Source organism: Centruroides vittatus, unplaced genomic scaffold (genome assembly GCF_030686945.1).
Source record: "Centruroides vittatus isolate TY-2023 unplaced genomic scaffold, ASM3068694v2 contig_596, whole genome shotgun sequence".
In the NCBI taxonomy this organism is placed as follows: Eukaryota; Metazoa; Arthropoda; class Arachnida; order Scorpiones; family Buthidae; genus Centruroides; species Centruroides vittatus.
The window spans coordinates 715,768-729,188 of NW_027122360.1; the positions used below are offsets into that span (position 1 = coordinate 715,768).

At 30.8% G+C, this 13,421-nt stretch overlaps 1 protein-coding gene across 1 annotated transcript in view; it reads right to left on the minus strand.

Moving 5' to 3' along the window:
• LOC136979217 (putative leucine-rich repeat-containing protein DDB_G0290503) overlaps window positions 1-13,421 on the minus strand; it is a 90,973-nt gene that overhangs the window by 3,052 nt on the left and 74,500 nt on the right. The window contains exons 8-11 of the mRNA XM_067275158.1: window positions 11,978-12,188; window positions 7,643-7,706; window positions 5,051-5,182; window positions 4,861-4,965 (exon numbers count right to left, since the gene is read on the minus strand). Coding sequence (XP_067131259.1) covers window positions 4,861-4,965; window positions 5,051-5,182; window positions 7,643-7,706; window positions 11,978-12,188 — 512 coding nt within the window. The remainder of the gene's footprint in view (window positions 1-4,860; window positions 4,966-5,050; window positions 5,183-7,642; window positions 7,707-11,977; window positions 12,189-13,421) is intronic.

A 13,421-nucleotide genomic window follows, 5' to 3' on the forward strand; every position in this document is an offset into this window, starting at 1 on the left:
AAAACTTTTCACTGTTGCTTGATGTGATTTTGCATCTTGTGACCTTTGTTACAATATGTACTATTTGGACACACAAATTTTGGTAAATTGTTCATATTTTATTTTTCAGATGTTATTTATTACTTCAGGAAGTGTAAGAAACATTTTAAAGAGAATATTTTATTGCTTGGTTTCCTACTTTCCCAGGACATCTAAGACATATTTAATTATAAAGGTTTTTCATTGTTTATGTCCTCAGAAAGTAAGAAACCAAGCAATGATAATGGTTTCCATCATTTATGACCTCGAGTAGATGCAGTGACTCAATTTTATATCATTACGTATTACAGCTAAAATGCACTTGGATAAATGGAATGTGAAGATTCTACAAAAGTAAATTTCACTTTGATGTTATAATATTTACAGATTTTGCAACAGAACATAAAAAAATAATGAAATTAATTTTCAGATATTGAGATTGGAAGGTTGGATGTCACCCCAATCTTTTGTTTAAGCAAGAAAGGAAGAAATTAACACAAAGGAGTAAAAAAATTATCACAGGTAATTAACGCCTTTGTGATAATTTCTTCCTTTCTTGTTTAAATTTTCAGACATGTCCAAAAATATGACAGCACATATGTATTTTTTGTTTTGCTATATCAGTAATTTTGAGACACTTGGCTAAGCATTTTATTATGCTTCAAATTAGTTTTGAAAGGCACTGTGATGTAATACCATTCCAAGCATCATACACTGCATCTTGGAGATCGTTAAGGGATGAAGATTACCTGTGTTTGTTATACATTGCACAAACCATTTGTCCTCAAATGTTTTCTATAATGCTGAGGACTGGTGATCTTAACCTGTCTCGTGTTATTCCTGACATATCTTGGGTCGCAACCTGCTGACCTTGACCAGTGGACTCGAGATATCTCGTTTCAGCATCAGAACATTTTTGAAACAAGATGTTAGTTGTTATAATTTTTATATTAAAACTAACTTCCAAAATATAATTTTTTTTTGTTTTTACATTAATTAATGTGTCTATTTTGTTTGTACAAAATAAAAAAAATAATTTTGGACGATACAATAGCCACAATTATTTTTTCAAAAACGTGTAATTTTCGTTTGGCTTAACATCAACAAAAATTCAACATGGCATGACATGCAACAGAGAAAAATTTCAACATGGGATAGGTTAAAGACCAATTCAGCAATTGGTCTTCAAGCAATTTCTTCCATCCATTGTTTGGTTGCTCAAGGTGTGTGATAGGTTGTATCATCCTGTTGAAAAATATTTCTGCCCAGAAGCCATCCATAAACATACAATTGCACATCTAATACTTCCATATATTTTCTATACATTCACTGTTTTAGGAACTACTAAACCAGTCTTTCCTCTTGATAACAATGCACTTTACACTATCATACCTATTTTGTTGTCTGCTCATTTGAACGTTTGGTTCTTTCCTTAAATCATTTTAACAGCAATGCATGCCATCAGGGCCATTAAGTTGAAACACTTTTCATCAGATAACACACATTTTTCCCATTATGCACTGTCCTCCATCTGTTTGGAAATGGCAACTATGTGTTGTTCTTTAAGCAATGGAATTAGGACAGGTTTTCTCTTCAATTTTGTATATTCTGAATAAGCAGATTAATAGAGAACGTGGATAATGGTGTTGCCAAAAACAGGTGTTGATATTTGATTAGAAATTTGGCTAGCAAACATCTTGTCATTGGTTTCTAGTGTAAATATCCATCTAAGTCCTTTCCATTTAACTTCTTTCTCCTTCTTATCATGTCTTGATAAATTTTTGTTATTCTTTTTAATACATTTCAATTGCTTCTTTGATCTGCTGAGTTCTTCACCAATAGCACTAATTGATTTTCATGCTCCATTTAAGTTTCCAAATGTTCCAAACTTCATTTTCTCCCACCTATTTGCCACAAGGCATTTTTTGCTTGTAGTAAACTGTTTTATCTAGTCATATGACTGTATTGCCAATATATACAAATTAGTTAGTGCGCGCAAATATCAAATCCAACTGAAAAAAATGATGTCATACATGCTGTCCTTATACTTTTGGACATGTCTTAAAATTAATTTTTGTTATTTTTTTTATGTTCTGTTGCAAACTCTGCAAATATTGTGACATTAAAGTGAAAAATTACTTCTGTATAACCTTCACATTCCATTCATTTAAGTGTATTGTAACTGTAATTAGAGATAACATAAAAATGGTGATGTTCTTATAATTATGAGCAGGAAGGTATTAGCTAAATACAAGTGCACAAAAGTTTAAATAACACTAGAAAACAGTCATTTTGTATCCTGAAAGTAATCATGTACTTCTAATTAATTATGGCATGCTGATTTTGGGCTCTCCATTTAAATTTTTCCATCATGCATTGTTTTTGAGATAAACTTGACATCATACCTACATAATTTGGGTAATTTATACACTTGTGCAATGGTTTGGTCTTACAAGTTTCATATAAACTCGTATTCAGCTAAAATTCCTGTGAACGGCATCTTTTTGTGTATCTAAATTAGCTTGAAAGATGTATTACTGCATGATGGAAATAAGTGGTATTCAATTTCTCTGGTCCAAGCTGTAGGAGTGAAGAAAACATATGATACACTGGCTACAATACTCATTGGTATCCACAAAGATGCACGGTATGTCTGCAGTGATCTTAAAGTTGTTGCACTACTTTTCAGCCTGCAGGGAAGTTACATGAAGCACTGCTACTTCCAGTGTTTATGGGAGAGCTGCAACCCATTGCATGAAGAGAGATTAGCTGAATCATAATAATTATACACCAGGTGAAAGGTTTGAATAGTTGAACCCAGAAAGATAATACCACTCTCACATTTTATATCCAACTTGTTTAATGGGAGCATTTGTAAAAGCTTTGGAAAGGAAGGAAGCACTTTCTTATACCTATGAGAAAAATCATTTTTCTCATTCTTGTCATCTTGGGAAGATTTAGACTCACTCATCTGAGAAAATATTTGAGAAAAATAATTTTCTTATATATTTTCCCAGATGACTGAGTCTAAGGTTACAAAGAGTTTTCATAGGGCTCAAAATAAAAAAACTGCTCAAGAGCAGAATTTGAAACAAGAATAAATTCATTGAAATTGGAAACACGGAAATCGTTTGCAATTGTGTGCTAGTTTTCTTGAAAATACAAAACAAAGTTCACTGTATCGACCTTATGAACAATCTCTTGCACAGTTTTAAGAACCTGAATTGCTGAATGTCTCTAAAGCTGTACTTTCTCCACTCACTCCTGGGTAACTTTTGTGCCATAAGTGATGAGCAGACAAAACATTTCCATTAGGATCTCAACATGATGAAAAAACAATATCAAGGCTAATGTATTCTATTACGTTCTCTTACTACTGTTGGTTTTTATTCTGGAAAGTGAATAGTTTGTAATATAAGAGGAAGTCAACAGTATGCATTTTCAAATGTAACAGATAAGCAGCTTGTTTGTATCTTTTACTGAAACTGTTGTTTCAGATATACTATAGCTCTCTCTCCAGAGACATCTTAGAATCAGTAGATCAAAAGTATAGTTATATATGTATGCCTAGTTATGTTTTGTGAGTATTCGAATGGCATAAAAACTATCTTGGAAATATAATATGGGTTTCATAAATTGAGATTTTCCTCTGAATTCAGCTCATCAAAATTAGTAAAGAATATTTTTTTTTTCATCCAGAATACAGATTGAAAGTTGAAACTTGTTGTCTAAAATAAATTGGTAGTGGTTTATTCAATGGTGTAGTTGTCATGCATATCCAACCAACCTTCCTCAGACTTTTCTGTAGGAACTGAGATTTGGCCCCATAGAAGGGGTTCAGGATGCATGGCAACCATGTCATTGAATAGCCCACTACTGATTATCTACACTCTTGTGTGTTTGTATTTAGCTATGTCTATATCCTGTTTATATATACAATTCAATTACTAATAAAGTCGTCAATAAAATTATATATAACATACTAATTGCATTACGTCCTATTGAAAAACAATGCATCAGAGAACAATTACAAAAATGCTAATGTTAAAATCTTCACAAATCAATCGTGTTAATGTTTGTGTATTCAATCAAAAACATACAATGATATGTTACAAAGGATATACTCAAACATATATTTTATAAGTCTGAAATAAATGATAACATTTATGTGCTTATTTCAAAAAACAAATTTCTATTTCTATGCACTCAAAAATGAAAAAAAAAACTGATAACTCCATATCTTTTAAGAGAGAATTTTATCATTTGCTGTATTATCTTCTAAAATAAATAAATATATTAAATAAATTAATAATAATTCTTAATTTGATTAAACTTTTACTTCAAATAATCATCCAACGTGCAGTAAAATCTTATAATATGAAGTCAAAAATAACAATTCTTACGTGCTCAGCTGAGATAAATTACAGACTTATGACCATGCCTTTGCATTTGCTGAGAGAATACTCTTAATAACTAACATTTCAGCCTATCATATAAGCCATCATCAGGTTTCTTAGAACCGTTTTTAGAAAATGTTTCATGAATAGAACATTCCATTTAAATTTCAGTCAAAAATAACTAAGAATGGTGGCATAATGAGGATATGGCAATGTGGCTCTGCCATACTGCCATATCCTCACTATAAAGTTATTAACATTTTTTTATTTTTTATTAACTAAAAGCAATAATAATTATATAGTTTGGGAAAAACATTTTTCACCTTTTACCACAGATGCTAAATTTTGTCATTACATGGCTGACTGAGAGTTAAAGATTTTGAAATAAATAAAAAAATTTCATATAACAGTTATAAATTTATTACACAGATTTTAATAAGCTTACCTCTGGAACCCAAACTTCAAACATGTAAGCAACAACATCAAATGTATCTTTATATTCACATGATGATTTGAACAATTGCAGGCAATAATCATATATTTCTTCTTGCTAAAAAAAAAATAATAAATAAATAAATAAAGTTAGAATGCTCAATGACATATGATTATAAATTTTTGTAAAACTATATTTTTACCTGCTCTTCATCATCAATTGGTCCGAACCACGAAACATGTTTTAGTTTATTTCTCTCAGAAGCAACATTACTATGGAACAATTTATGTCGTTCACTTGGTATTGTACTGCGATACACACCTAATAAATGAGTCTAAAAAATGAAAATAATTTGTTTATGATAAATTATACTGAATATGTAAAAATACAAACTGTACTAACAAAAATGAGCATATGAGATTTCTTGTACAGAAAACAACAAATTACACAAACAAATGTTCAAACTGGCCTTTTTTACTTGGATTTTTATTATCAATTAATAAATACAAACAAGTAAAAATGAATGAATGTTTAAATAAAACATGTTTTTATATTAACACCTTTAACAAGTTTTGTTGTATCAAAATATTTTAGTTTGAATTTTTTTTTATACAAAATGTAGACAAAAAACCAGACATGCATTTTTTGTTTCTACAACTAAAATACAGTGGATCCTCGTTATAGATCTGCTCGCTATAACGCGCACTTGGTTATAGCGGGTGATGTTCGCAACACGATAGGCTCAGACAAGTTTATACAGGTCCGTGTGGCGTTAGTGAGTAGCGCATTTTATTGTTACTGCGTATTGAGTAATTGTGTATGTATTGAGTTCCTGAATGCATTTTGAATAGTGTTTAATAATTGTATGCATGATGAGTAAAAGAAAAGCTTACAGTGTGAAAGAAAAGCTTGACAATATTGCTAAAGTAAAGAGGTGAACCGCGCCGCTCAGTATAACGCGGTTCACCTTATAACGCGGGTATCGTTTCCCACCCGACATGCGCGTTATATCGGGGGTCCACTGTATAACCTTATAACCTATTAAGAATAATGTCAGACCTAGAACTGCCAGAAAAATTTAATCTGACAATATTTGTTATTTGAACAACAACTGTTCTTATACAATTCAAGTTTTCTAACTATCATATTATAATACTGCTGTAAAGTGGATACTATTGTAAAGTACTTAATTTTAGTATCTTAGGAAACAGACTCTAATTACGGTCGGTGAGACTTCCGTTAACCTAACGGGTACTTTACGCGGATTCGAGATTAGTTTGCCAGGCCTGGGCTTTTAAGCGTGCACCAAAAAATTAGTAATAATAACGATAAATATCAAGTCAGATCAAAAGTTCAAATATATTTAATTAGCAACTAGAACGTACTACGTACAAATGTCAATAATCCAAACAAAATTTATTAACGAAAATCAACAAGTCAACCCGACAATAAACTCAGCTACTTAGCTTAACTTAATAGTAATTTCCCCTTTGAAATTCGACAATCAAATACTTAGAAACTATGAACAAAATCTCTTACTAATTAAATGTCTATCCGTCACCTCACTATACGAAAAAACTATTTCCTCAATCCTTTCGATATCGTCAAATCGTCAATCAAACTCCTCTTTAGCACCTTGGACCGTCCAATTATCAATCTGGACTTCTATCAGAAAATACTTCGCTTTCGAATCTACCTCGCTCTCAACGTCGCCTCGATTTGGAAATCACCTCGGTTTGGAAATCACCTCGGTTTATAAATCACCTCTCCTTCTTCGGTTAACGTACGGGTTTTATACTGTGAAGTGACGTCACACTTGAGCTGGGTTACTCCTCTTATTTACATACTTAGTTGCTAACATTAACTTTGTTCTGGCAGCTTTAAGTTTCCGACAAAGCTTATAAACCGTTTACAAAATATTTATCATAATTTTCTGGGATGTTTAAGACGGTTTATCAAGTATTTCTCTACTAGTGATTGTGGGGACTCCCCCCCCATTTTTTTTTCTGCGGACTGTTACTTCCGCCGGGCAGCGCAAGTGCGCAAGATGTTTCCTATGGCGCTTATTTCTCCGCGAGTTGTTTTTTCTTCATTTTTTCATTACTAACAAGAGAGTGGTGGGGAACCTTCGTCCTAAATAAACATAAACCCCAAACAAAAAGATAATAAAATGGAAATAATAATAAAATAAAAAATAAGGTTCGGACTCAGTTCCTTACACTATTCTAGCCAGATCTTTATCTGATGGAAGGATTCAATGTTGTCTTTTAAAAACTGAATGGAACACTTATAGAACATTCTGTTCTTCAGAGAGCAATGTTTTTCTTGCATTCGGGTCTTAGAAACTTCAAATTTGTGTTAACAATATGGTATATGTTATCAAGTTATTTAAGCATTTGACTTAACCTTTCTACAGTGGGTTAGTCAGATATGGAGCTACCACGATGTAGTGGAGAATAAACATGGAAAATGTTTTAAGAATTTTCCCACGTGTTTTTCTTGTTTCTGTTTCAAAAAAAATTTTTTTTAAATAGTTATGTCCAGTAAAGAAAAATCTTTTTTTATTGTCACATAATTCGTTTTTTATGTGAAATTTTTGGCCAGTTTTTGGCGATATCCGCAAAATTTCTTTGCGGATATAGACGTTCACCACTGCCACGTGATTGCCCTTGACGGATATATCCATTGATCACTGCAGAGTGGTTAATGTTTTGTTAGCTTTGATAAATTATTTTCTGGATTGTTAAAATTTTAACAAAAATTTTAATATTAATGTACATAATTTAACATTTACCTCTATTTTTCCAGCTTTAATACACTGAAGCAGTTTGGCATTCTGATGTTTGCGTCTCTCTTTTCTATTTCATAAAAAGTTATTATTAATGACTATTAAAATATTAATAAAAAAGTAACAAATCTTTAAAATACTGTATTTATTAGCATATAAGACGAGGTTTTTATCCATTTTTCACTGATTCAAAAACCTAGGTCATCCTATTTGTGCAAGCAAAGGATTCTTTGTGTTTTTGAAAATAATTTTTTGTGAACCATCTATTTGCATTTTTTACTGGATGCTCACCCTCTGGTGTTTAAAAACAAAACTATTTTATCTGAGTCATTTCAATCGTTCTTGTGTATTGTCAGGAGTAAAGATAAATAGCAATAGGAAAAGCAAAGCTTTTGAATTTAATTCCAAAATCACATGTGAGCCTGTTATAAGTTTTAATCCATTCTCACATGAAAACAGATGATTATTCAGGAATCAGAATTCGAAGAAACTCTTAAGTATAATCTATGGAGAGTGGATTTGACTGTTAAGAATTGGCAAAAAAGGTTCCTGATTGTCCAGCTTTACATGAACAAATTATGTTGTCAATTTTACAAGATTTTTCCTTGAAGTTTAAAATGCCAGTAATTTTTGCAGGACAATGTGTGCATTTGATAATATATTATTTGTGATGAAATGAAATAAAATTAGAATTATATTAATAAATCTAATTTTCTTTATTTTGATCTTTAAAGTCACACATTGTCCTATATGCAAGGTCGTCTTATACGTGAGTAAATACGGTAAATTATTATTGTAATAGATTTCATATAAAATGATTTTATGATTACATGTTTATGAGGGAAAAATAATTTTGTCTTATTAATATTATTATTTTTTAATGTTATTCAAACTTGTTTAACAATAAATTACAAAATGAAAATTAACATAATATCCTGAATTAAAATCCATTTAGCCTAAATAGTAGTTTTGAAAAAGAGGTATCCCTGCTTAACATTGGATTTGATTAACGTGCAATATTAATTGCGGCAATCCTTTTATACAGGCAGCAACAGTTTTAATTAACGCAACTTTACCAACTGTCTTTACCTAACATAGATACCACATTTGATTAATGGGATTTTGATATACAAGATAGTATTGAGACATTAACTGCATTAATCAAGGGATACCTGTATAAAATTTAATTTCAACAATTATTAGTATGACCTAATAAATTCAATAAATATTCTTAATAAATAAAATGTTTACTTTTTATAACATTTAATACTCATTAATACTGCATATAAATAAAAATCAACATCTTAAATTACTCCAGCAAGTATAATTTAATGAAAATAAACATTTTTGACCCAGTTAATGGATCTTCATAAGTTGTCAAACATACAAATTAAATTTAAAACTGAATAGAACATACACAAGTTACATTTAAATATAAAACCAAAAGATAGAGAGCTACAAACATATGAAAGGAATGCAATAAACTGTTTTTACATTTGGGTGAATACATAAATCATTTTTTTCTACAGATATTTGTACAGAAAAGCAAGAAAGGAGAAATTTTTATTCATTTATATGTTCATCCTCCAGTTTCTTTTGAGATTTACAATGCAAATAAAAGCTAAGTTTGAGAACTATCCAATACAGTCAAACTTCAATTTACTTGTTTCTGAAATTGGCACTAAATTAAAGTATCTCAGTGAAAAAGGATTAAATATAGTGATGAGATCTACATAAACTCAAGTTTGAGAAGTTGAAAGTAATATGATTTGACAATAATATTGTTTTAAATACAAAATTGTATATTTAGTAATTCAATGAACTAATTTAAAATTTAAATAAATACAGAATCCTTTAATATCTGAAGGCATCTCTATTTAATGTTTACTTGATTTTAAAATTTTCATTACATTATTAAAGTGATTGCAGCAAAGTCAGTCAAATATTTATATTTTGTGTTAGTAATGACAGTTACAAATATAAAATTAAAATATTTAGCATATACAAACAAATTTAAATAATAAAATCTATTTTTACTTATATTATCAATATTAGTATAAGTAATAACCTAGATCATGGGTGGTGAACCATCATCTGACCATCCTTTCTTCAATCAGCTTTTCTGCATTTATTTTAATTAAAGCATATTCATTTCATTTCTTTAAATATCATTTAAAGTTTAAAACTTTGACATGCAAAAACATCTTTAAAACTAGGTATGCTTACTATAGGGGCACACAGGCTCAAATACAATATAAAAAGTTATACTGTAATAAAAAATTAAGTGATTGTAAATATTGTGAGTGAACATCTAAAATAAAAAATAAGGTAGTACCAATTAGTTGGAATCTTGCATTTCTAATTGTTATTATTGCTGCTTGAAACCATTATTTTCTGCTAAAGGAAGTTTATAATTTTTGTTTGTGTTATTTATTTAATCAAAGTTTTTTCAATAAAATTCTGTACTGTGTCACAGCATTCCAGTTTGCCATCAAACACATTGTTTTACTTAATTCCTTTTTGCACATCATCTAATGTTCTTTTCTTCTCTTCCAAAGAAAACTGCTTTTGTTTCTTTTTGTTTTTCTCCATTTTTTCTGCTAAACTTAAAAGATATAACTGTAGAATAATAGCATCATAACAAAACCATAACTAAGGATTACGATTAGCATTGCCAAACTGTGTGACATAATATTCATCATTTACTAAAAATAGGTGATTATATCATGCACAAAAACTAATAATCTGTGTGCAATAAGGTTAAACATCAAACAACAAATGTTTTCTTAACTACTTCTTTGTTCTTCCTCGGGTATTTTTAAATTTGAATTAGCAAGATTATGAAATTCATTCCAGAATATAATATTCAAATATAGAATCGAACTGTAAGTTCAAAAATTGGAACAAGAAATTCCTGTGCACATGTATTCCTATGCTACCCTTGAATAAGATCGGCAATTAGACTCCACTGTCAAGTAAAGCCTGCCAAGCCATTGATAATCTCATCTTCTCTCTAAAAATTATGCAAGTGGACATGGAATAAGCTTTAAAAATCTCCACTGCCTCTAGCCACTTGAGGTGTTCTGAATGTGGAGTAGTAAGAATGAGTTGTGCTTTGGAGAAGTCTGCTGTAATATCGGGATCCATAGCATATGTGGAGAGGGCCATGATATTCCTACCATGCTGTATGTCCGATTTATGCATTGGTATCTTACCTAACCCCCATTGAACGTTTTGTTGCCTCAATGTACACCAGGTTCCTATCCCATCCGTTGTCCCTGATGGGGATTCTATAAAGGCCCAGTAGTCTGCTGGGATTGGGAGACTCTTTTCCATTACATAGCAGGCTGAACGTGGAGGGGTATCTACTGTATGTAATATTAACCAACCTTTTCTTTGTAATTGGGGCATATAAGGACTTTAAATGCAGGTTAAAAGTAAGAGAAATCCTTCCTAGAGCCTCCTCTTGTTTATGTACCAACTGGTCTGTTGGGAAGGAGGAGCATGCCTGTACATGTCAGTAACACTCACATAATCTTTGTATTAATATTAGTGTAACCATATGCCCTGGCTACCTGTTCTGTAAGTCTTAATTCCTCACCTAAAGCTTCAGGGGTAGAGATATGCATGAATGCCCTTCTAACTAAGGCTCTGAAGGCAGCAATTTTGTATAGGAACAGGTCACATGATCCAATCGGGATGTATGTTAAGAAAACGTTTGTTGCTTAACCTTATTGCTCACCAGTTATTGGTTTTTGTGCCATGAATGCCCTTCTAACTAAGGCTCTGAAGGCAACAATTTTGTATAGGAACAGGTCACATGATCCAATCGGGATGTATGTTAAGAAAACGTTTGTTGCTTAACCTTATTGCTCACCAGTTATTGGTTTTTGTGCCATGAATGCCCTTCTAACTAAGGCTCTGAAGGCAGCAATTTTGTATAGGAACAGGTCACATGATCCAATCGGGATGTATGTTAAGAAAACGTTTGTTGCTTAACCTTATTGCTCACCAGTTATTGGTTTTTGTGCCATGATATTATCATTATCCTGGTGTGGTTTGAGGATATTTAAATAAATGATTTGTGCATTTATAGATTATATTATAATAAAACTTTTCTTTCATAAAAAACAGAATTTTTAATACATTAAACTGAAATTTCATCATAATGGTATTTGTTAAATTGAAACAGTTTTGCATTGAGCTGAATAGGAAATTGAAAGAAAATTCAAGATAAATTCATTATACTGAAAATTTCATTAAACTAGTATTTGTTATAGCAACATTTCACTGTATTACAGAGTTGAAAATGCACTTTATTTTATAATTATAATCACATACCTCCTTGCTAGAGCTTCTGGATCAGAACCTTCATTGGACTCTCCAGGTAAACTTTCAGTATCCTTTGCTTGTTCTTCTTGAGTTAATCTCAAAGCAGGTGAAATCGATCTCGAACTTGAAACCTCAGACAAATGCCTTTCTCGTGCCGAAGAATCTGGTTCAGAAGGAGTTCCGGTAGAACTTCCGACATCAGAAATATAGTCTGGAATATCTGTATTAAGATGACATATCAAGTTAATTTTTAATGTTTTTTATTCACAGAAATATGTTAATGAAATTTTCATTCAGCCTCAAATACACAAAACTTTACTGAAAGTAAAAGGAACAATCTTTAGCAGCTATTTATTTATTTTTTATGATGATAAAAATGAAAATAAAATATAATTAATTAGGAAATCAAAATTTAAGAAATAATTTTGAATGCTAACACAACTTACCCTTTGAAATATTCTAAATATATGCCAATAGAACACAAAATATTTTTTAAAAAATTTTTTATTCTGTTAAATACATTGTTACAGAACTTGTCAAATTCTAAACAGATTTTAAGCATGCAGGTTTGTTTGTTCCAGAAGTTTGATTTCCAAACATTTTAGAACCCATATTTTTGAGAAAACCAAGTTAAGTTTCAAGTTTCAGAAACTAAATATAAATGTGTTGACTTTATATTACTAATATAAAAGTCGTCTGTGTGTGTGTTTGTGAATTCCTTACAACTACTGCAATCTTTGTTCAATCAAGATGAAATTTCGGTTATATACACATTTTATGTTCTGACAGAAAGTATAGGCTACTTATTTTGCAGAAATATTAGCTATAGAATAAACATTTTATTGATTTTGAATTGGTGATCGCACTTATGTTGCAGTGATACCGATGACCATGTGACGTTCATGCTTGATGAGGAAATTTCCCTTAAGTTGCATTTTAAAGATTTTGGCAAATGGCATTTTTTAAATCTACTTCATTAAATTTTAACTTTAAAAAACAGATAGCCTTATTGTGTCATTTCTATAGCAAATTTTGTTTTAAAATCTTTCTGTAGTGACCACAAAACATTCTATTGTCCAATCGTAAGTAACAATCTAACAAGCTATTTAGAAAGTGTTATCACTCATCTAACTAATGTACATACAATTTATCTTTGTAAACTTCTTACTTGAACCCAATTAACTGGAGTATATAAACTGTTTCTTGGGTGCTAACATTTTCGATGCCCCGTCTGGGCTCTTCTTCAGGCATTCCAAATCTGTTGCAAGCTGTTCCTTAAATTTTTAAACTTCTAAAGAAGTTTAAAAATTTATCTTTGTTTTATCAACGTGGAATTAAGAAATGGCTTTATGAAGGGCTGCATACAACTTACAGGTCTTGTGTGCAATACTGTACATATAACTTTAATGTTATTACAAATTTTCACTTCACAATAACTTTTCAGACATCCCGT